This window comes from Notamacropus eugenii, chromosome 5 (genome assembly GCF_028372415.1).
Source record: "Notamacropus eugenii isolate mMacEug1 chromosome 5, mMacEug1.pri_v2, whole genome shotgun sequence".
NCBI lineage: Eukaryota > Metazoa > Chordata > Mammalia > Diprotodontia > Macropodidae > Notamacropus > Notamacropus eugenii.
The window spans coordinates 94,559,176-94,585,051 of NC_092876.1; the positions used below are offsets into that span (position 1 = coordinate 94,559,176).

General features: G+C 38.8%; 1 protein-coding gene across 1 annotated transcript; it reads right to left on the bottom strand.

Annotated features, from left to right (window-relative positions):
- Positions 1–4,657: 4,657 nt before the first annotated feature.
- LOC140507629 (olfactory receptor 52I1-like) lies at positions 4,658–14,835 on the bottom strand. Its single transcript, XM_072615645.1, has 2 exons — positions 13,912–14,835; positions 4,658–4,759 (listed from the first exon to the last, which is right to left on the bottom strand). The coding sequence occupies exons 1-2, from the start codon at positions 14,830–14,832 to the stop codon at positions 4,658–4,660; spliced, it is 1,023 nt and encodes a 340-aa protein (XP_072471746.1). The 5' UTR covers positions 14,833–14,835.
- Positions 14,836–25,876: the final 11,041 nt, after the last annotated feature.

Genomic DNA, 25,876 nt, shown 5'->3' on the forward strand with positions numbered 1-25,876 from the left:
TCTGGTCATTTTAAATGTTCTAAAACAATCTTGAATAATATTAGTGATACAGTGTAGTATCCCTATTTTCCTCTTTTGATTAATTCTACTTTAGCTTTAATTTTGTCTGAGAGCTTGCTTACTTCCCCTGCACTTTTTACTTAATAAATTCTACTCCAGACCTTTATATTATCTTTGTGTACATCTCTCGTTTTTTTGTTTCCTGAAACCAACAAATTGTCTAGTTCAAATTTTTAATCTGCTATCCATTGCTGTTTTATTGGTAAATTCATCCCATTCACATTGTAAGCTGTAATTACTCCCTTTCCTTCCTATTGTTTTTCCTCACTAATCTTCTCACCCTATTTTCCCTATCCTTTTTCACATTTTTACTTTATATCTTCCCAATGCCTTGCCATCCTATTTCTTAACTTGTCCACTCCTCTGAGTCCCTCCCTTATTCTCTCCAGCTACCTATCTTCTTGCTCTCTTATTTCCTTCTGAATTTAGAAAACGTTTATATCCTGCTAAATATATGTGTTGCTCCCTCTTTATCCCATTCTTGATGAGAATAAGGTTCCAGCACCACTTGTCCTACCCACTACTAGCTTTTTCTGTATCAATTCTTCCTTTCATGCCTCCTTTGTAAGAGTTAATTACTCCTTTTTATCTCTCCTTCTGCAGTTTCATTATTTTTTTAGCATTGCCCTATCTTACTCAGCTCAACCCAGGCCTTTCTTTCAAACTATTCAAATAATGATGATATTCCCAAAAATACTGATAGCATTTTCACATATAAAAAAACAAATAATTTAATGTTATTGAGTCTTTTATAATTGGTCATTAATATTTATCTTATATTTTCCTGGATCTTATATGTCAAATTTTCTATTAAGTTCTGCAGTTTTTGTTACAAATGCCTGAAAATCTTTTAGTTTGTTAAATGTCCATTTTTTCATTCATAGTTTTACTTAGTTTTGCTGGGTAAGTTACCCTTTGTTGTAACTCCAGGTCTTTTACTCTCTGAAATATACTATTGCAAGACCTACAGTTTTCCAACATTTCAACTGCTAGATTTTGTGTAATCTTACTGTAGCTGCATGATATTTAAATTATTCTTTTTCTTGTTGCTTGTAATATTTTCTCCTTAACCTAAAGGCTTTTAAACTTGGCTATGATATTCCTGTAAGTTTTCTTCTTGGGATCTCTTTTGGGTGGTGATTTTTCCTATGTCTGCTTTGCCTTCATGTTCTAGAATTTCAGATCAATTTTTCCTTGATAATTTCTTGAAATATTTTATCAAAATTCTTTTGTTAATCATAATCTTTAGGTAGTCTGGCTATTCTTGTATTACTTCTCCTCAATCTGTTCTCCAGATAGTTTTATTTCTGATGAGATAATTTATATTCTCTTCTATTTTTTCATTCTTTTGATTTTGTTTTTTATTTCTTTGTATCTTTTAATGTCATTAGATTTCCTTGACCAATTCTAGTTTTCAAGGAATTATTTCTTCCTTAAGGTTTTGATTTTCTATTTCACATTGCCTTTTCATAATTTTCTTGATTTTCTTGGATTGCTCTATTTTTTCTAATTTATCTTCTCTCTCTCTTATTTGATTCTTAAAGTCCTTTTCTAAGTTCTTCAAAGAACTCTTACTGTTCTTGGAACCTTTTGATGTTTCTAATTTAAAAAGGAGTTACTTTTTAGCTCCACAATATTCCTCTGAATATGAGCCCAGATCTTCTCTATTCCCATAGTAGCTATCTGTGATTGAGTTCCTTTTCCTTTGTTTACTCATTATTATTTTTATTTTCATTTTAACAGTTATTAATATAATCAGTTCTAGTCCCAAGTTGTGGGGAATGATGCCCCAAACTCCTGGTTTTGAGCTCTGTCCCAGGGCCTAACTTTTGACTCTCCTTTCCACTCCTAAACCAGGGCTAGGAACTCCAGCCATATTGTACCACAAATGCTCATGCTCCCTATAGTCTGTCTAGTAACCGCAAACTACTGCTGTCCTTTCTGCCCTGGAACTGAAACTAGGGACTCTGCTGTCCTGCAAATGCCCATGGCCATACCATTCTAGGCATGTGCTAACTCCCTCTTCCCTGAGCTACAGCTAGGATTGCATCTGGTCTGCACTACTGTGCCTGGCATCCCTTGACAGTGAAAGGTCTTTTAATCTTTTCCTACTCAGCTGATAGACCCACTTCACACTATAAATGAGGTAAAATTCCTAAGACTAAGGCTGCCTCCCTCCTCATCTGCCCTCAGGGTACATTGTTGGTTCAGTAGAGTAGGCCTGCAAGGTCACCAGACTTATTTTCTCCTCCAGAGCCATCTGGGTCTAGTGGCCAGACATTCGTCAGGATGACAGGAGATGGGCCATGATGCAATGTGAGATTCTGGCCATTTTAGGCTTAGGTCTTACAGATTCTCACTTTGAGTGAGATACACCCATTCAATGAATAGATTTCTTTAAGTAGTTATTCAAAAAATGACCCCTTAATAAAAAAAAATCAAACTGAGAGGGGAAGACCCTCAGAGTTCCTGGGTAAAAGAGAAATAGTTACTATTCAGTATTTACACTCACTCTGTGCTAGGTGGATAGGGACCTGGTGTCCAATCTATGAACTCCAGAGTGAATTGGACTTAAGTCTTGGTCTTTGAGGAAGAAATGGAGAGGAGAGGAAGGGAGGGGAGGGGAGTGGAGGGGAAAAGAGATGTTGTTCATTCAGAGGTTGTGTTTGTCCTTCATTCTTGAAGAGCACCATGATATCAAAATGATTACATGACTTGCAGTTGACTTTGATTTGAGTCAGGGAGGGCTGTGCAAGGTCACCATCCTCACTTCATGTAATGAGAGAAAAGGAGAGGTCCTGAATAGAAGTCTGAGGTATTTCCACAGATAGAGAATAGGATAATTAAACTGCAAAGATGATCTAGACAGACAGATGGAAAAGGGACTATGTAATGAAATGTCAAATAAACCCAGGAAGGAGAGACTATCCAGAAAGAATATTTATTTAATCTTCATTAGTGCTGCTTCATATAGCAAATTTTACTTGAATTAGATATTAAAAGAAACCAGAGTTTCAGAGAAACAGAGGTAAAGAGAGAAGACATTATCAAACACTGCATAGAGGTTTAGAAGAATGAAGACTGAGAAAATGGAAGTTACAGTGTCTTATGCAAATAAAATGTTTCCTAATAATCATGCATGTCCAAAAGCAGAGTGAACTGCATCAGGAGGGAACAGGCTTCATCTCGAAGCAGAGATTAGATGACTTTAAGGATGTTACATAGGGGTATCTTTTTCAGAGATGCATTGGACTACATGGCTACTGAGGCCCCTTCAAACTCTAAATTGGGCATATTTGCCTTTCCAATTCCTGGCCCTTTAGAGCTCTCAGTCACTGGAGCAGACATGAGAGGAGTAAAGGGAAAAGAAGGTTGAGGTCAAACTGTTTGCACCTCTACAGCAGGAATCCCTGTGACTGTCCTTTACCAAATGGAGTCTTCCAAGGATACTAACTTCACTAACATCTGAATTTTGCACCGGATAGTTGAGAATTGATTTCTTTACAAACATTTACAGGCTTCCAATAGTTTTACATCCCTGTTCATGGTATGCACATGCACACACAGATACTCTTTAAAATGTAATATTCATCTAAATTAAGTACTTCAGAGTGTACAGCCCCTCTTCACCAGAGATCCATTACCTATCACACTTTGATCTGTAATAGTCTTTTCTATTTGTACCCTCTCATAAACACTCCATTGGTGCTCCAAATACCACAATGCAGACCTTCATCTTTAGGATTTTGAAAGTACCAGTAAGGCTATTCATCTCTTTTCTCTCACTCTAAATAACCAGGTTTTACTCCTTTGTGCTCATAATCATTTTACTTGATGTTCCATGTAGTACATGGGGCACACATAGCCTCAAATGGTGGGTCCCATAAGTTATGATAGGGTTGAGGTACTCTGTGTGTCCAAACCTTCTCAACAGTATAGCTCATAAGCCCCCATCAGTGTGTTTACTTTGAACTAATAGATTTTTCCTAGCTAATAAAAAATTAAGGGCATGTAGTGAAATTATATGATAAGAAAAGAAGCACTGACACATCATCCCCAATAAAAGTGTATATTTTCTCACAAATACATTTACCTTAAGTGGATAGAGCCAATTCATTTGTACATACAATTAGGGAACTGTAGTCAGGGCATTGTAGCAAGGGAAAAAAATCACAGCTCTGATAACTACAGAGTTATCCTCTCCTACCTTTATTCAGCTTTCTCTGAACCTACTTCTGTTCTGCATGTACCTAGGTAAAAAAGTCATATCTCTGCCATTGTAGATCACCTCTTCCTCTTGAGATTCTCAACTCTCAGTTAAACATGTCGTTCTCCTGTTTTCTGTTCACCGGTAGTCATTGTTCCTAGATATCATATTCTGAGCTTCATTATTTTAGTACATTTCTTGGTCTTTCAGCTCCAGTCTGAGATGGTATAGATAATACAAAGCTTCTTTCTGATAATGGCAATTTGACAAAATCTTAGTCATAGTCAAAGGTTACAAGTCACTATATATAATTAATTTTTTAAGAACTAGACAGAGTGCCACTAGGATAAGATTCTCTTTTCTTTTAACCTCCATGACTGGGACATGAGATTATTCTAATATATGGTAGTAGTCCTCTCTAAATGTTTTCTTCCTCAATGAGGTGTCTTTTACTTGGACCTGATGCAAGAAATCTCCCATGACACCTAACACCTTTGTACTGCAACACATTATGTAAAGGAATAGGAAACACATTTGATTTGTTAATGAACATATTAAACTACCAATGGGCACTCTGCCAAGCTCCTTGATGTTTTTCAAGGATAAGACTCCAGGTATTGATAATTCCACCTTTGGCTATTCAGTAATAAGAAATTAAAGAGAGGCAGAGCCAAGATGGTGGAGTAGAAGGACAGACCAGCTCTAGCTCTCCCCCCATAACTCATAAAATATCTGTAAAAATGACTCCAAAAAATTCTAGAGCAACAAAAGCCACAAAATTACAGAGTGAAACAGATTTCCAGCCCAAGACATCCTGGAAGGCTGACAGGAAGGGTCTATGGCACTGGACTCAGAACAGACCACAGTCCAGCCCTGATCACATGGCATAGACAGGACTAGAGCAGGCTTCAGGGCAGGGAATCATGTGTAGCAGCTGTGGTTCCCAGATTTCTCAACCAACAAAGGCCAAAGACAGCTTCAAATGTCAGTAAGAAAGCTCTTTCACCTGGGTGAGATGGGAATGAGAGTCTAACCTCAACCCTGGCCCCAGGGCTGTGGCAGCTACTGTGGGAGCAGAGTCCACTTTTGGAACCTTCAGCCTAAAGACCCTGAGGGAATCAAAGAGCTGGTCTGGGACTCAGTCCTAACTGGCAGTCCTGGAATGAGAAGGAGCACTGGCATGGTGGAGCTGGTGGTGGCTGTGGAGAGAGGACCCTACTTGCAGTTTCAGGACAGAAAAGAGTGCTTCTGGTTTCTCACAGATCTGACTGAAAGCCAGGAGAGGGGTAAACTCCTCACTTTTGATTGTGCCAACTTGAAGGAACCAAGAACTTGCAGGTCCCTAGAGATATCTCAGAGAACAGCTGCACAAAACCTCTGAAGCCTCGGGTAGTATACTCTCACTTGACAAAGTACTAAAAAGTCAAATAACTGGCTGGGAAAATCCCCAAAAAGGGGAAAAAATAAGACTAGAGAAGCTTGCTTCCTTGGTGAAAAGATATTTTCTCCCATCCTTTTAGATGAGGAAGAGTAATGCAGACCATTAGAGGAAGACATCAAAATTAAGGCTTCTATATCCAAAACCTACAAAAAAAAAAGTATGAAATGGTCTCAGGTAATGAAAGAAAAGGATTTTGAAAATCAGGTAAGAGAGGTAGAGGAAAATTGGGAATAGAAATGAGTGATGCAAGAAAATCATGAAAAATGAGTCAACAGCTTGCTACAGGAGACCCAAAGAAATGCTGAAGAAAGTAATACCTTTAAAAATAAACTAACCCAAATGGCAAAAGAAATACAAAAAGTCAATGAGGAGAAGAATGCTTTAAAAAGCAGAACTGGCCAAATGGAAAGGGAGGTTCAAAAGCTCATTGAAGAAAATATTTTTTAAAAAACTTAGAATGGAACAGATACAAGCTAATGACTTTATGAGAAATCAAGAAATTATAAAACAAAATCAAAAAAATTTAAAAAAAAAAGACAACATGAAATATCTCATTGGTAAAACAACTGACCTGGAAAATAGATCCAGGAGAGGTAATTTTAAAATTATTGGTCTACCTGAAAACCATGATAAAAAAAGGAGACTAGAAATCATCTTACAAGAAATTATTAAGTAAAACTGCTTTGATATTCTAGAACAAGACAGTGAAATAGAAATGGCAGGAATTCACCAATCACCTCCTGAAAGAGATCCCAAAAGGAAAACTCCTGGGGATATTGTAGTTAGATTCCAGAGTTTCCAGGTCAAGGAGAAAATATTACAAGCAGATAGGAAGAACAATTCAGTATTGCAGAAATACAATCAGGATAATGTTGGGATTGGAAGCTCAATTCCGTGTGGACAGTCTCGGGCGGGTAAAGGTGGGAGCTTCTAAATCTTAGAGCTCTCACTAGACCCCCCCCAGGAAACGGCAGGGAATCGAGGTGAACCGAGCTATCTTGAGTAATTCCGCCTCTTCCCGTGAGAAACATGATGGGAGAGAGATCTCCCCGTCCTCGAGATTGTCCCGGATCTGGGCACACTATTGTTATCTAACAGCATGGTATTCAGATGCAAACTATGCGGCTGAAGGTTAAGTAGGATTGAGGAAGCCTGAAAGCTCTCTTAGCACGTGAGGAGCCAAGAGGACAGTAGGCTCCGCTTCTCTTCTTTCCTCTCTCCCCTCCCCCTCTCTCCCCGCTTGTACTTCTACTTCCAATCCCTTAAGATCTTAGCCTCCTTAGGAAATCTCCCCCTCTTCCTCCTAAGGAAGACCCCCCTGCACTTGTAACTAGACCCTGAAATAAAGCTCAACCCTTGTTCGACTCTGGAACGTCCTTTCTCTCATATGAGCATCCGGTTTTGGCCAACCGAAGACCTCGGAGGTGAGGTAAGAAGACTCAGGTAGCCCACACAGGCCTCTAGGCCTGGCAGTTGGCGTCTCTGAACAGGGACAGGAGCGCAGATATCCTGGGTGTTTTGGGGGAACACCCAGAAGGGGCTGTGAAAGAAGCGAGTCCCGAATCCTAGATTCGGAAGGAGAGAAAGTGGAGAGAAGCTTCCCAAACCCCTGGGAAAAGGGCAGAGATGGGGAATCTATTGCCAGTAATAAAGCCAGAGGAACAGGAGGTCTGGGCTGAGAAACTTCACAGGGAATGCAGGAAGGTGGGGGTCACAATAGAGTTAGATGACCTCTGAGAATTTTGTAAAAGGATTTGGAAAGTTTCTCCTTGGCTCAAGCAGGCAGGAATATCAAGAGAAAAATGGGGAGCGGTCAGAGAGCAAATGACTGCTCATGAGCAACAATACCCTGGGGAGCTGGAGGATTTAGATTTCCTGATATTCGGTGTAATTAAGAGCCTGCTGGAAGGGCCGGAGAGGCCAGGGCGGGATTGGAATGAGAGTGGAAGTGGAGAGAGGGGAGGGGAGAACACGGGAGGGACGGAGAGTCCAGGCAAGCAGAAAGTTAAGCGGAAAGTTAAGGAGCGTAAAGAAAAAATAGACTCGGAGCTCCATCTAGCGGATGGAAAAGGCGAGACAGGAGAGAATACGCCGTGCCTTCCCTCCGCGCCTCCTTATAACCTGCTCCATTGGTCAGACAGTCCAGGGCCACAGTCCAGTTTGGAAAAAGGAATAAGAAAGGCTATAGAGAATGGAGAAGATGTAGGGACATTTCCTGTGCTAGAAATAGCGGACCCCAGTGTCCCCGGTGGCGTTCGAAGGAGCCACATACCCATAGAGTGGAAGAGAGTGGCGACTCTTAAAGAGGCTTGTACCAAGCATGGCCCTAATTCACCCTTTGTCATAGCCATGCTTGAGACCCTCAGTGGTCAGTTCGTTCTGACTCCTAATGACTGGAAGAGCTTAGCCAGAGCCTGCCTTACCCCTGGGCAGAAAGAAATAAGTACAGGGAGGGGCCAGGATCAGCTTCCCATAGCTATTGCCCTTCCCTTAAAGCACTGGAAGCTCAAAGAAAGCCAGAGACCAGTGTGGGGAATAGGAGGGTGCCAAAATACCTTAGAGACAATGCACCCAGGAAAGTGGGAGGCAGAGGATCGCCAAGGGACCGTATGGCCGTTGGTGATTCCAGGACTTAGTTATAACATCTGGGGCAGGGACATTATGAGCCGCCTCGGGATGAAGCTATCAAATTTTTAGTAAGGGCCATTGCTGTTGCTCTGGAGTCCCCACCCTTGAATTGGAAGTCAGACACCCCGATTTGGGTGGAGCAATGGCCCCTGACTTCAGAAAAACTCCAGGCATTAAAAATACTGGTTAAGGAGCAATCAGCACCCTGGAATGCTCCTGTGTTTGTTATAAAGAAAAAATCCATAAAGTTCAGGTTCCTTACAGATGTTAATCAAGCATTTGTAAGTACCTGGCAGCAGCTATACCAAAATAAACAGCCACTATGCATTCTTATCAATTTTACCTTAAAGGCGATCCTCGCTAAACAAAGAAGGGGAAAAGGTCGCCTAACACAATCAGAGCTTGATACAGCTGTGTATACACACAATTTTTTGCATATCCCAAGAAACTCACATACTACTCCAGCTATGAGACATTTTGTGACTTTTCCAAGACAACCCCGCAAGGAAAGTAATACCCAGGCTGGATATAAAGACACATGGGCCATGGTAAAGGATATGGCCTCAGGGAAATGGAAAGGTCCGTATAAGATACTAATATGGGGTCCAGGGTATGTTTGTGTCTCCACAGGAAACGGTCATGCGTGGATTCCCATTAGAAGGATCCGTAGGTGGGAACCGATGTCAGAGATGGCAGAGACGCAGGAGGCGGAGACCCCGGAGAGCCCGGAGACCCCGGAGAAGGATCATGCACCACCTGAGCCTGCTGCTGACAGCTTTAACCTTGCTGCCCAGAGAGGAAGCAGCACTCATCGCAACCACTGACATTGCTGCTGACAGCTTCCCATCTAGGCATCTCTTTCCACCAGCTGAAGGAGGACTTTGATATCACAAACCCAGGACATTGGGGGGGGAAGGGGTGACCAATTTTTCGCCTGAATACCACAGGCTTGGCCATTCAGGCTTGGCCGTTGAGATCCATTTGCATGACTGAGGGGGTGGTGATGTGTAGGCGCCAGCACTAGCTGCTTCTCTTAGAATATGCTTTGGGATTAGTTGATTGCACTTCCCCTGTTGTAACTCAGCCATGTAGTTTCATCTTTGTTTTATTTGATGCCTCCCTTTGTCAGTTGTGCTAGCTGCAGATTTCTGTGTGAATGAAGTCTTGTTGTAGGGTACTCATATGCTAAAGGCCTTCCTAATCCACTCAGCCTCCAGCCACTGTTTGCTCTAGAGCCAGGTGCGCTCCGTGCATAACAAAGAAGGGGAGATGTTGGGATTGGAAGCTCAATTCCGTGTGGACAGTCTCGGGCGGGTAAAGGTGAGAGCCTTTACCTGCCCGAGACTGTCCACACGGAATTGAGCTTCCAATCCCAACAGGATAACATAGAATTTAGCAGCTTCTACACTAAGGGATCAAAGGGCTTGGAATATAATATTCCAAAGGTCAAAGAAGATAGAATTAAAACCAAGAATCACCTACCTAGAAAAAATGAGTATAATGCTTCAGGGGAAAAATTGGAATTTCAATGAAATAGAGGACTTCCAAGTATTCTTGTTGAAAAGACCAGAGCTGAAAAGAAAATTTGACTTTCAAATACAAGAATCAAGAGAAACATGGAAAGGTAAACAGGAAAGAGGAGCTTTAAGGAACTCATTGAAATTGAACTGTTTACATTCTTACATGGGAAGATGTTGTCTATAACTCATGAGACCTTTTTCAGTATTAGGGTAATTAGAGGGACTATATATGTATGTATGTGTATGTATGTATATATGTACACACATATATGTGTGTATATATGTATATGTGTGTATGTATATGCTCATATATGTATGTGTGTATGGATATGCATGTAAGTATGTATGTGTATACTATATATGTGTAGGTTGTATCTGTACATGCATGTGTGTATATATATATAATATATGTATAGATGTGTAGATATATATATATGGATGTATTTATACATATGTATATATATTGAGACATAGACATAGGGCACAGGGTGAGCTGAATATGAAGGGAGAATACCTAAAAAAATAAAATTTACTGTTGAATGGAATGTACTAGGAGTAAGAGAAAGTTAAAAATAGAATATAGCAAATCATCTCACATTAAAAAGGAAAGAAAGAGCTTTTACAATGGACAGGACAAGTGGGGAGATGAAAGGAAATAAGTGAGCCTTACTCTTATGGGATTTGGCTTAAGGAGGAATAACACATACACAATTGGATATGGAAATCTATTTTACCCTTCAGGAAGGCAAGGGGCAAGGGAATAGGAGAGGGAAGGTAATAGAAGAGACAGCAAATTGGGGAAAAGGATAATCAGAAGCAAACACTATTGTGAGAGGACAGGTCAAGGGAGAGAACGGAATAAATTGAGGGCAGGATAGGACAGAGGGAAATGTGGTTAGTCTTTTACAATATAACTATTATGGAAGTGCTTTGCATCATTACACATTGTTACACTGTTACACATTGTTACAATATATGAACTATATGAATTGCTTATTTTTTCAATGAGGGTGGGTGGGAAGGTTGGGAGAGAATATGGAACTCAAAGCTTTAATAATGAACGTTAAAAATTGCTTTAGCTTGCAACTGGAAATAAAGCTATGCAGATAATAGAGTACAGAAATCTGTTTTGCCCCACAGGAAAACAGAGGGGAAGGGGAATGGAAGAAGGGTGGGTAATAGAAGGGAGGATGGACTGGAGGAAGGGGTGTCCTGGGGTGGGGGGTGAGAAGAGATGGGGAGAAAATTTTGAATTCAAATTCTTGTAGAAGAGAATGTTGAGAACTGAAAAATAAATTATAAAGTTTTTGAAAAAGAAATTGAAGAAATGAAATAAAATATATTGAAGCTCTTAAATTATTGATTTCAAGTCTCAGTTAAAATCCCACCTTCTGAAAGGCACCCTTGACATTCACTAGTGACTTCTCTCTTTGATTATCTCCAACTTATCCTGTATATATCTTGTTTGTGCGTAGTTTGCATGTTGTCTTCCCCATTAGATTGTGAGCTACCTGTGGATGAGGTGACTGTTTTCTCCCTTTCTTTAAATTCCTAGTACTTATCATTTCTATGTGAGATTTGTACCAGGAATGCAGGACTGGTTTAATATGAGAAAAACTTCCAGTATAGTTAATTGCATCAATATCCAAAAAAAAAAATCCTATGATTTTCTCAGTAAACATAGAAAAATATTTTGACCCCTATAAAAATATTTTAACACCTATTCCCACTTAAAGAACTATTGAGAACAGGAAAAATAGAGCTTTTTTTTAAAATGAGAATAGTATCTATCTAAAACTAAGTAAATTATTTGTAATGGGGATAAATTTGACTTTTTCCTAATGAGATCAGTGGTGAAATAAGGTTGTCTATTGTGACTATACAATATTATATTAGAAATTCTACCTATAGAAATAATACCAGAAAAATAAATAAGAAGAACAGGCACTTAGGAAACAAAATTATAATTCTTTTCAGATGATATGGTGGTATACTTAGAGAATCCTAGAGAACTAAAAACCTTGTAGAAACAATTGGTTGGTTGTTATCCTTCGCAATCAAAGAGAACCAAAATGACATCACTATATTGTGATCAAGATGTAGGGTGTCAGACTGTGGCTGATCAGACAAATATTAGCTTGGAAAGCTCTACAACACGTTAGGAACAAATATTTCCTCAACATCAGGGACTTGCTAGGAAAATGTTAATATCTTCATGATTCTCAGAGAACTGCTACCTCAGTCACTAGCATCACTCTTTTCGTGAGGCTATTTCTTCTTATTAATCTGGGACTGAGGAACAGGGTATGATCAGTGCATTTATCCAATTAAGATCTCTTAGCTCAGTCTCCCTGACTTATGCAACTCCCTTTTCTTAAATCCACTTTTTCTGTGATCTTTAATCATAAAACAATGGAATTTAAACACAAATGTTTACTGGTACACAGTCGTCACTCATGACCAAGGAAATAAAAGAAATGAAATAAAATATATTGAAAATACTAATTTCATAGCCTTCAAGTCTCAGTTAAAATCGCTTCTTCTGAAAGGTTTTCCCAGTCTTGCTTGACATTCATTAGTGTCTTCTTTAGTGGATGGATGGGATGATTATTTTTTCTTTTTCTTTAAATTCCCAGCACTTATCATAGTTTCTGACAAATTGTAGGTACTTAAGTACTAGTTGATTTGTTTATACAATCAAATACTCAGGCCAGCCTTTAGGTAAATCACAGATCCAAAAGTTTCAAGACAGTTCAGAAGCCTAGATTCAGCAACTTCAACCAGGAGTTGAAGTGTCACATTCATTAATTATCCTTAAGGTCTTCCCAGTCAATATCTAAGCATCACCCAAATGTGTTCCCATTCTTTCTAAGGGGCTGTCAAGTTAGTTGAGAAATTCAGAAATTATGGGAGTGGCCCCTGTTTTCATTGTTTTCTCTCTCACAGCTTCATCATAGGAAACAATTTGTCATCATGCTCTTTACTATTCAACATTTTGTCAGCAGAAGACTTGGTTCACTCCTCTAAGGTTGTGCTTCACACACAACAATGGATTATATTCCAAAAATGCAAAGGAAGTTCTTTGGCCAACATTCTCATCTTGTATTCTTTTTGTCACGTATCATTTCCTTCCCTTTTTCTTTGGTTTAGAATGTAGAAGAAGAGAGACCAAGCTTAGCCTGTGTTTCTGCCTTTCCTCCTCCCTCAATCATAATAGGAGAAGGAGGAGAATTAAGTGTAAGTACTACACAGAAGCTTAACCCAGTATCAGACTACCACCTTCATTATCACTCAGTTTGATTCAACAAATATCTACAAAACACATATAATATGCAAGATATTAGAGATAAAAAGAAAAAAGTGAATGTTCAAGTCCCCAAGGAGCTTATATTCTGTGGTGGAGAAATAGGGTGGAATTATATGTTCACAGAAAAATAACTATGAGAACATTTGAAGAAGGCAAGATCACTAACTTGGAGAATCAACTGTCATTCAATAAAGTTCATAAAGTACTGGGAAAAAAAAACACTTAAGAACTTCCCTGAAGAGCAAGTTTACTCTTTTCCATCATGGAATAAAGCCTATAAACACAAAACCCACAGGATTACTATCTGAGGTCATGAAACTGGGATTTCTTCCTTTTTATCCTCCTCAAGTTCATAAGTGATTTGAAAACAAAAGCTGGCTGATAACACCTCCCAGGAATATCTGACTTTTCAGGAATTATGACTAAAGAACCTTAAGTTTTCAAGATACACAATTATGTTTTCAGTGTGGGAGTTTTATGCATTATGATGGGAAAAAAAGCCTTTAAGAATTAAAAAAGTCATATAAGGTAACTATCTTACATATATGTGAGACTAGCCCTCATGAGAAAGGATGTCCATAATAGCCAAGAAAGCAACTTTTCTAGTATTTGCATCTACTCCAGAGCCTAATCACCCCTACTTTGTGACTATCAAATGTTTGACCGTAAAAACCACCTATTTATTCATTTTTTTCTTAGGATTCACGTAATGATAACCAAAGAATCTAGCAGTCAGTATGTTCCACACTTGCTCTGAGATCCTCTTAGTCCTCAGGCCATAAATAAGCGGGTTCAACATTGGTGGGATGACCAGATACAAGTCAGCCAGCAGCACCCTGGTGTGGAGGGGAACAATGCCCTGCCCTAACCAAGCCAAATAGATGGAAATCATGGCAGGCAGGTAGTAAAGAACCATGACCCCTACATGGGAACCACATGTGCTAAGTGCCTTATGGTGAGCATTCTGGGAAGAGATGTTGAATACAGCCTGAAGGATAAGACTGTAGGAGGCAATGATGAAAGACACATCAATGGCCACAGTAATGGAGGAGCCAATCAGGCTATAGAGGCTGCTGGGCATGTGGTCAGCACATGCCAACTTGGCCACAGCCATGTGCTCACAGTAGGAATGGGGGACCATGTGAGAGTCACAATATGGGAGGTGACTCACCATCCAGCTCAGGGGGATTAAAGCAATGGTAGCCCTCAGTACATTGGCCATATTAATGGCAATAATTTTTCTTGGGGTGAGGATGGTATTGTAATGGAGGGGTTTGCAGATAGCCACATAGCGGTCAAAGGCCATGGCCAGCAGAAGCCCTGACTCCATGGCTGTGGTTGTATGGATGATGTACATTTGGAAGAAGCAAGCAGTGAAGCCAATGCTGCCATTGCCTGACCAGAAGATGCTCAACATTTTTGGAGCAACAGATGTCGCCATGATAATATCCACAGTAGCCAAAACACACAGGAAAAAGTACATAGGTTCATGTAGCCCAGGGTCTATCCAAATTACAGTTATGATGAGACTATTCCCTACAAGAGCCAGAGTATATATGGCACAGAGTGGGGCTGCAAGCCAGTGGTGAACCTCCTCCAAACCTGGGATACCCATGAGAAAGAAAGCACTAGAAGATAATGTATGATTGGAAGGTGGGTTCAACATCATTGGAGAATTTTTCTTCCTGTAAGTAAAACCAAAAATAATCAGAACCTGGAAATATAATGTGAGAAAGAAACCCTCTCTTTGCTACTATTGTGCATTTCAGATACTGTATATATAAATAACCATCTTAAAATCATGATAGAAGAGAAGTCAAACAATGATATGAACTCTAGATTTCCAGAGAGACATGCCAAGATCATGTCAGTAAGGTCCTATAGCCTAAAGCTCTCTCTAAAAAATAAAAAAATAAAATAAAAAAAAGTTGCACAAGAGGGGAACTTTAAAAAAGAATAAAGCTCTGATCCCATTGAAAAAAATCTTGAGAGTTAATTATGGAAAGGTCACCCCATACACTACAATATCCACAGTAGTTCTCATTGTAGAAGCAAAGAACTAGAAACAAAATATATGCCTATCAAATGGTGAATGGTTAAACAAATTGTGGCAATTTAATGCATTAGAATATCATTGTGACATAAGAAGGTGAAATATACAGAGAAGCATGGGAAGGACAACTTTGTTTAAATGACTTAAAGGCAAAACAAGAAAAACAAGATAAAAATGACTACAACTATATAAATGGGAGGGGGAAATTTGAATCTGAACAGTGTAATTATGAGGATAAAGTCTGACCCAAAGAAGGTGATATAAAATGTTCTTCCTGCCCTTTCTTACACAGGTGAGTGGATAGATCTGTATATACAAGATTCAGCAGAAGTACTAGCAAATTTTGTTTAATGGTCTTTTCCTACCTTTCTTTTATACTTTGTTATAAGGAATGGTTTGAGGTTATTTTGGGGAGGGGAGGCATACATTGGTAATAAAGGTGATGAATAGAATCTTTAAACAAGATACTAATAAAAATTTAAAATTCAATAATCAGAAATTTAAATGAGGTTTTGGTATAAATACAAATGATTCTAATGAGAAAGAAAAGTGGAGGTAAAGAGACTAACACAGATTTACAGGATACCCGTTGATCAATTTAGTGAAGTCATTATAAACATCAAAATTATAAAACATTAAAATGAAATTAATTTTCCCTTCCATCCATCCCAGTTCTGTGGCTGACACCATCACCATCCTCCAATAACTTAGTTCTGAAGTCTTTGAGCTACACTTGGCTCTTTCCTCCCTGTCAATCCCCATAACAAATTAATAGTCAGATCTTTCTTTTCTCTTTATATTTATTTCCCAAACCATTTTGTTATCTTTTCTACCCCCATCTTATCTGCTGGCTAGATCCTACCAGGTGTCAGAAAACTCATTGGAACAGGCAACATGAGGAAACCACCTGCCCACTACTCAGATCCCACTGCTTCTAGGAGAGCACAGTGAATCATCTACCACAGGAAACCCTTCTCCCAAACCTTCTTGTCAACATCTCTTTTCTCCTTCCAGGCTATGCATTGGCACCTGTCCCATTCCCATAAGAGGGAACCAAGAATCCAATCTCCCTCTTTCTCGATGACTGAAAACTATTTCTCTCTAGCCTTACTGGATACAAGACAGGCATGGCTGCTCTTACCACTTGAATGAACAGGGGTCACCAAGTACAATCCTTCCAATAATATGTAAATTGTTTATTATCTACCCTGCCTCTGCACCCCTAGGGACAGTCAAGCCTTACCATCTGTCCTTAGCTTAACTTTCTTGTGTGTTATCTCTTCCAATTAGAATGTAAGCTCCCTAAGCCAAAGGACTATCTTGCTTTTCCTTTTATGTTCTCCCAGTGATTTATACATAGCAAGTACTTAGTTTAATATAGGCTGCTTTTTTTTATTTGTTCTCCATGCTACAGCGGGTAGTATTTGAGCTGTGCTTTGAAGGAAGAGTCTATGAAGTAAAAGCAAGGAGAAGATTAATTCTAACCTTAAAGAACCCACTTGTGAAAAGTCACAGAAGTGAAGAACACGAGATCACAAATATAGAGTGGGAACAGATTTTCTCATCCTTCCAAATGTAAGCACTCCCGACTTTTTAAAATTATGCTCTCTTATCAAAGGCAGTACTAGACTTTGAAACAGAATGTGAATATACTTCCTGACTAATACTTACTAGCTGTGGGATCCCAGCATCATTTAACCTTAACCTTTGTTAGTCCCATTTTTTTCTCATCTGCAAAACAAGGATAACATTTTTTTACCTCACAGTTATTAGAGAATGTGTTAAAAAAATATTATCTAATTTATGCACACATTATATCCTCCATCTCAGTAGAATGCAATCTCACTTGGCAGAAGTATTTTGCCAGTCCTCTACACAATCACATACAATCATTCCATTAGTAAGAAATGTGGTGTTGCTTGAAGGAACATTCTGTTTTTAAACACTATGACCTATCAATATTTGATTTTTAATCTTTAATGACCTTGGTGCACGTGGTAGAAAAAATAAACAGTCGATTAGGCTTTCATCACAATTCCTTAATGCATTCTGTGACAGGTAAAAATTTTCCCATTAGACTCTCAATGTACAGTTTATTTTCTCTACCTGTCTCAACGTATTTTTTATACCTCCATCCAACACAATGTGTGGCAATGAACAGCTGGTAGTCATTTGCTTTCCCTCCTGTTCTCAGATGATGACAAATAAAACAGAAGTGTTATATCCCTATTATGTTATGAAATTCCCTAATACTAATCTAGCACTTGGAATTTGAAAAAAAAAGACTAAAACAAGAATATAATCTTGTTGAGGGCAGGGACAATTTTTGTCTCTATATCTCCAGTGCCTGGCACCTAGTAGTCATCTGTATTAAATTTGTTGGGGCAAGAAATTGATATTGGTCATCCATGATTTTTTCTACAGAAATTTCATTGCTTTTCCAAGAAACGTTAAAGAAAGAAACATAGATTTCACTAGCTTGCCCAGTATAAGAGTATATATCTCCACCTCTAGTTTTGAAGAGCCCCTCTTCAAACCTTCTCATAAGTAGGAGTAAAAAAGTCAGATTGCCACATAGTTCATGAACATGACTAATAGTTCCAAAATAGAGGCCCTGATTTTCCCCAAAATCCTTTGGTGCAGGGTTACTACTTCCAAATGTTTCAGCAATTCATCAAAAATTTATGAATCAGCTAGTGTGCTTAATAGAAGAAAAACTAAAATTTTAAAAATAGACATATATATTAACCCTTACTTTTGAGGAGCTTATGGTCTAGCATAAAATAGTCTACCTTGCATAAGAAGAAAAAGAGAAAAGCTATATTGCTCAAATGGCCAGTTCCTGTTGGGTCTCCAGTAGAGTATCTCCTTCTACTCATAGGGTTGATGTTTTCCTTCATTCTAAAAGAGGACCATAGTATCAGGAAAGTGATGCCATGGCATGTATGTGAATTGAATTTAAGTGAGCGAGAGCTGTGCAAAGTCACTAGCCTCACTTTCTCCTCTGGAATCATCTGGGTCCAATGGCAAGATATAGATCAGGACAACTGGAGATGGCCACAGATGGAGTGGAAGAACTTGGTCTTTTTAAGCTAAGATATTTTCCAGGCCTCAGTGTAACTTGACAATACCCAATCAGCAATTAAGGCTAGGTAAGAAATCTCTGGTCATTTTTAATGAAGCTTTTGGGGGGCCTGTATATGTGATTTTACCTGTTTAGAAAGCTCCTCAATAAATAACTACCCTCTACTAAAGCAAATCCACAATTGTTCTGCAACTTAAGGTCATAACGACAAAAATAATACACAAAATTAGAAAATCAAAAAATATTTTCTGGGGAACCATCTTTGGATATATAGAAGTGGTAAAGGATAGAGGTCAATAAGTTATCAAGCTCTGACATTTCTGTCTTCAAAAGAAATCTTTCCCCTCATCTTTATTTATATACCCTCAACACAAGGCACTCATCACCTCTTATTTGGGTCATTGTAATAGACTTGTAACCCCTCCTGGATCACTGCCTTGTCATGGCAAAGGTACTTGCATAGCTCAATGAAACTATGAACTGTGCCATACAGGGTTGTCTAAGACAGAGGAGTCATAGTGGAGAGCTCTGAGAAAAGGTGATCCACTGTAAAAAGAAATGGCAAGTTACTCTATTATCATTGGACATGGACATGTATCATGGACAAATAGTCATGAAGAGTCATATATGACTAAATAACTGAACAATAGACTCCTAAAGGATCATTATACTTTTAGTCTCACAAGTATGTATCCCTCACACAACTGTCAAAATAAGTTTTCTAATGCAGCCAAATCTGACTACATCCTTCCACTGCTAAACAAAAAAAGAAAGTAATAAAATACATCACCTTTTAGTGGCTTTCTGTGGCCTATAGGATGAAATTCTAACTCCTTAAGCTGAAATTTAAATCCTTCCCAATCTAGTCTGCACTTCTTTTACTACCTTTATTTCAAAATGTTCTGTCCTATATTATCTATGTTCCTTCCAATTCTCTGTTCCCAATCTCATTCTACCTTCTCTCTCTGACACATATTCAGACAGTCCCTTATCTCTGAAAATCACTCCATAAAACTTCTCTACATATTAAAATACTCTCTGTAAGGGACAACTTGGCTGCCCATCCCATTTCAATAAGCCCCTATTTATAAGGCTGTGTTCTCTCCCTCTTCATATTTTCCCTGAAGACTTTGATTCAGTCTCTGCTCTCAAGAAGTTATATTTTAAAGATTTATTACTTGTGTAAATGTCTCGCTTGTGTACATATGATGCTCTCCTCCCCCACCCCACCCCCTGTAGTAAGACAAAAACAATCTCCCTGGAAGCGTACGTAAATGCTAAAGAGGTGTTCCCAGTACGTGACATCATGTTTCTTATTGGCATTGAGTTGATAAGGCATTGAAGTTTGAAGTTAGAGAAAGATTTCAGCAGGCAAGGATGGACGGAAGCGCCTTCCATTCATCAAATACAGCCTGGGAAACATTGTGGAGGTGAAAGAAAAAGGAGAAACACTGGGAACTGAACATGTCTAGAGTTTAGAGTATGTGAAGATTAAATGAGGCTGGAAGAGCCAAAGGTGGAACCATGCTGAGGAGAGACTTAAAGACTTGACTTTGTGTTTAGTCATTTCAATCATGTCCAACTCTTTGTGATCCCATTTAGGGTTCTCTTGGAGAAGGATGCGGAATGGTTTGACATTTCCTTCCTCAAGCTCATTTTACAGATTAGGAACTGAGGCAAACAGGGTTAAGTGACTTGTCCAGGGTCCCACAGTTAGTAAGTGTATGAAGCCAGATCTGAATTCAGGAAGATGAATCTCCTGACACCAGGCCTGGTATCATATCCACTGTGCCACCTAGCTGTCTCTAAAAATAGGCTAAGGAGACTGTATTTTATTCTATAGGTTTTTGACCAAGAAAGTGAGGTGATTGAACTGTACTTTAGAGAATGTTTTAAGCTCTGATATATTGGTAACTTCCTTGGGAAGCACATTTCACTTAGACACTGTTTTAAATGATTAGGGAGTAGTCCAATTCCTAAAGTAAAATTTTCCTTATATCTTCCACCCTGGGTCCTAGTTATGACCTCTACACACAAGCAGGACAAGCCTAATCCTTGGGGTGGCTAGGTGGTGCTGTGAATGGAGCACTGGACCTGGAGTCAGGAAGAAATAAATTCAAATTTGACCTCAGACACTTGTTAGGAATTTGACCCTGAGCAAGTCACTTAGCCTCTGTCTCTGTTTCCCCAATTTTAAAGTGGGGATAATAATGGCACTTACCTCTTACAGTTGTGAGAATCAAAAGAAATCATATTTTTATAGCTCTTAGCAAAGTGCCTGGTACATAAAAAGTACTATGCGAACATTAGCTATTATTCTTATCATTAATATACTTACATAAGAAAACCAATCAACAAACATGCAATAAGCAAGATACTGTGGTAAATGCTAGGGACACAAAGCAAGATGGAAACAATTCCTACCCTCAAGAAGCTTGTATTTTAGTGAAGTAGAGACAACATGTAAATAACTAGGTATGTAAAAGGTACATAAAAATGTATTCCTGGAGGAGAAGACTTTGGTAACTGAAAAGAACAGGAAGGACCTTCTGGAGAAGGTAACATTTACACTGCATCCCATGCCTAGAATTCTCTGCCTCATTGATTCCATCTCTTAAAACCTCTGGCTTCCTTCAAGTCTCATAGGGAAATGGATTGTTGTTTTTGAGAAACAACAAGTAAGCTGATATAGCTGGATTGTAAAGAGATGAAGGGGTTAAGATGCAGAGTAGTCTGCTGAGTGGGTGGCAGGGAGGCATGACATGGTCTGGTATAAGATCAAGAAAATATTAACTTCCTCATCCCAGACTTCACCTTTCCTAAAGCATCATTAGAAAACAGTAAAGTTTTTTGCCATCTCACACTGGTAATCTAGAAATATCAGATTCTCCTTTAAAAAAAGCAATATAGTTCTTTCTTTTATAAGAACTATTGTATAACCACATTTATCTAATCAACTTTCATGGTTAATTTTTTTGTATTTGTAGAACTGTACAAAAACTGTCGAGTTTCACATTGATTCCTATTAAGTTATGAAATTTCATCTTATTAGGTTCAGCTCCTTGATCCAACTTTTATGGGTTGGGGGAAAAAGAGAATGGGGTTATACTGAAAATACCCAATTTGTTGACTTTCTGCTAGTTTCCTACTATCTACAAATTTTATAATTTTTGTCTGTGGCTTGGTTGAAAGAATATTTGTCAAATTACAGGGTGAAAGACATTCTCTGAAACATTCCAGTGCAGACCTTTGCCTGCCTCATAGCAGGTGCTATTACAAAGAAAAGAAAAGAAAAGAAAAGAAGAGAAAAGAAGAGAAAAGAAGAGAAAAGAAAAGAAAAGAAAAGAAAAGAAAAGAAAAGAAAAGAAAAGAAAAGAAAAGAAAAGAAAAGAAAAGAAAAGAAAAGAAAAACTTTTTTTATTGATAGATTGAGTTGACATGGGCTCATTAATGGCTCTTCTTTGGGTCTATTATTCAGCCAGATACATGACATTTGATATATAGCTTTCTGTCCTTTCTGAAATATGGAAATAAATGGTATTTTCTATTAGTAGTAATATCTGTTGATAAAATTAGGATCAGAAGAATGATGCTAGTGTGGTATGGTTTATGCCTGATAACAACCATGGTGCTTTAGTGGACCCAAACCATTTGTTAGTATTTTTCAGAATTTTGTAAGAAATTGAAGTCAAGTATAACATTCGGCAGTTTATAGATTCTACCTTTGTCCCTTTTATAAAATAATGTTTAATAATATGTTGTTTATGACCATGATGAAGAAACCTAAAATGATGAAATTTAAAGGATGATGACAAAGGTTTTAGTCATAATAACTACTTGAAATGAGCTATACAAGATATAATTTCTTCATTTGTACCAGGGGGAATGGGGTTGCTCAAATAACTTTAGAGTTAACATCAGTTTCACCTGTTAGAGACCTTAGAGATCATCTAGTTTAGTGTTTCTCAAAGTGTGAACCTTGGGAGTCCTAAACATCAAAACTAGTTTCATAATAATACTAAGACCTTTTAAATTTTAATATAGTAGATTGTGATAGATACAACCGATATAAAAAAAAAAAGGGTGATTATTTATAGGGGTCATTTCTTATTTGGTCTGGAGACCAAAAAGTTGGAGAACTGCTGATCTATCCCAACCATAGTCCAAGGTCAAGCAGCTGAAGTGCCAGGACTTAGAAGTCAAGGTTCTTTCTACTTCACCATGTTCCTGAAACCAGTGTCAAGCTGTTTTTTTCTGCCTTTCCCTTGCACCTTGCATCCTTTCTGCCTGAGCAAGTCACTTTGTACTTACTCAGGTGGACCTTTCTAACTATTTCAACCTGCAGATGTCATTTGCAGGGGTCACCAAGAGATAGTAAACATAATAACAATAATAGATAGCTTTGCTATCTTTAAAGCGCTACTAAAGTGTCTATATGCATTATCTTATTTAAGTCTAAGTGCCTTCCTGGGAACTGGATCTCACAAGTATTACCCTCATTGTGCAGGTGATTGAAATGAGGCTCATAGAGGTTGCAACTTACCTAAAGGCATGCAGATATGAAGAATGAGGTTGAATTCTTGCCCCTAACTCCAAGTCCAACAGTATATCCCTTGAATCAAACTACCATGGAAGGGAGTATTGTCCTGAAGATGATAATATTCATTTCTGTCACTCTGGAATTCTGGAAGAGAAGGACATCAGCTAAAATAAAATTACATCTCTTTTTAGGTAGATATGATTCATAAACCCAACATGACCCAGCATTGGCAACTGAGTATATTTTCTGCTTTTCATGTTTCTGATGAAAATCATAGGGATGAAACATAATTGTTCAAACATCTTAAGACTGACTTAGTTGGGTTTTTTTTGTTTTGGTTTTGGTTTTCCCTTTCAGAAACTCTATACAGGAACATAATCTAATGAGGGAAGTTATAAGGAGACAAATTTCAATTTAACAAAAAAAAATAACAACTAACTTGAAGATTTGCAAAGAGCTTTCCAAATACATGTCTCATGTTTATCCTCACAACAATACAGATAGGTAGGTGCCAGTTTATCTTCACTTCACAAACAAGGAAACTGAGCCTGAGAAGAGAAGTGGCTTTCCTAGGGTCACACAGCAAATATGCAGCCAGATTCAAATTCAAATCTTCCTGACTACAAATCTAGAGCTCTACTCATTGGTCCATTTAACTGCCATTTATTCTGATAAGAAGGCACCCTTTTATATTTTTTTGATAACTATTTAAGAGAACTTTCCATTAGGAGTATTAAGACAGAGGTTGGGTAGCCATATGCAAAGGTGGTTTACCAGAGGTTCATATCCACTAAGATATTAAATTCAAACACCTTTACGGTCCCTACCAATCAAGAGATAAGTAAAAATGAATTGTTTTTCATATATATGTGTGTATGTATGTATGTATATATGTATGTGTATGCATACATACACACATATATGTGTATGTGTGTATATATAGATTTATACACACACACACACACACACACACACATATGGAGAGAGAGAGAGAGAAAGAGAGAGAACATGCTTAGCACCATACCTGGCACACAGTAGGTGTTATATAAATTATTAATTATATAAATTATATATATAAATTGTTATTATTACTGGATAGGCAGAACAGTATAGTGAAGGAAACCTGCTGGAGGTCACAGGTTTAGTAAAATTTACACGTTACTTTCCCTCTCTGCCACTTTATTCACCTCTTTATTTTCAAGATGAGGGAATTGAGGCTCAAAGCCATATGGAAAGTAGCTTCTCTGTGCCCAGAATCACCAAGCCATCTAAGTGATGAAAGGGACCTTAACCCCTGACCCTATCTCTAAGGAAAACTCTAGTGCCTTCTTCCTCCATTCCTACCCTGTGACCTGAACTTCACAGATTTCTCCATGAAGGAACAATGAAGACTCTACATGCCCAGAGAGGTAGAGTTCTTGGCATCTAATCCCAGTTCTCTGACTTATAGGACTGGACAAGGCAGTTGATTTCTGACTATTGAGAAAACTAAGGTGCCTTCAAGTTCTAAGTATAAGATCCTAGTGGTTTTCTGAGGAGACACCATCCCACAACCCTAGTTAGACTTAGTCCTGGCCCAGTTACCCAACTTATCATCTTGGTGCCATTAGCCTGCAAAATGGACTCTGGATGATACTTCAGACCTAACCTGCTATACTCACTGCCTCATCTCAAACCAATGTGGGTAGAGACCTTATTAAAAAAAAAAAACTCTCTGTATGTCAAATGTAAATTTTTCTAATAGGGCTCTTGCTTGTTTTCTTTATTTTTCCCCATTCTGACATCACTTTCAATTCTCCCTATATTTAGGCCTTGCACATTGAACTTCCTTGTCAGATTTTTGCCCTCCAGACTACTGGCCATTCACCTACAGATGGTAGCAAAACAGTGGGTACCAGTCCATAGCTCCCCGTTGTCCCCTGGATGCAGCCTGCATTCAGTTCCAGTCAACCTCCTTTCTGGGACTCTCTTGAGGCAGGCACAGCTTCACACCCCTCGCCAGCAGGAAGCAGTTTCAGAAGTTGGGACCTTCACTCCTTACACCCCAAAATTTTGGGTCTCATTTGTTTGAGGGGAGAATAATGTGGTCACAGACCTGAACCCCGAAAAGGAAAAGATCATGTCTTAGAAAGCAACCAATCCCTAGTATGGTCTGCCCATGAGGCCCATCCCAGTCTACCCAGATATTCAATAATCCTTTTAACTGTCCTTTCCTTGTGGCCCTACCACTTACTTCCTTTCATTGTCTACACCTGGCCCACCCCAGGCTACTTGCGACTTTTTAATCCCATCAAGATCTTTGCACTCACCCTTTTAGCCTTTTTCTGTATAAAAGAATCAACCTTACCCTCATCAAACTGCACAGACTCACTAGGAATCTCCTTGTTTCTATTGGTGTCACAATAAATGATACTTTGGAAGCCTTGAGAGGTTGAATTCTTTTGAGGCAGACCCCCCAACTTTTGCATTTTGGGGTTCCCAGCACCCCAAACCACAACAGATTCATGTCAGTATGAATTCATTAGTGTCAAAGAAGTTTCTATCCAGGTGGTTTGTTCTCCTGAAGGTGGTATACCTACCTTCCCCTAAGGCAGCACTAACCCCAGGACACTAGCTCTATTGCCTATAACTCCCAAATAGCTCAGTCACTCTCTCTTAGAAAAGCATCCTTACACTCCCTTCCAGATATGGTTCCCTGGAGCCTGGCTCCTTTCCCCCACTGGAAAGCAGGGGAGAGGAAACAAACAGGAAGAAACAGCATAGTAAAGTGGAAAGTACATTGAGCTGTCAGAACCAGGACTATAATCTGGACAGCCTATCTTACTGTGTGACCTTGGTCCAGTACCTTTGGTTGTCTAGCCCTCTGCTTCCTCCTCTGCAAAATGAGGGGTTTGGATCACAGAATCCTTAAGGTAGCTTCAGTCTCTATTCAGCTAAGATGCTGTAAACCTAGGCTAAACTCCATGGGATTGATTAGGCAGATAAAAAAGGTGGCCTGGGCATTCAGAGTGGAGACAGGGGTGGTAGGGAAGCCC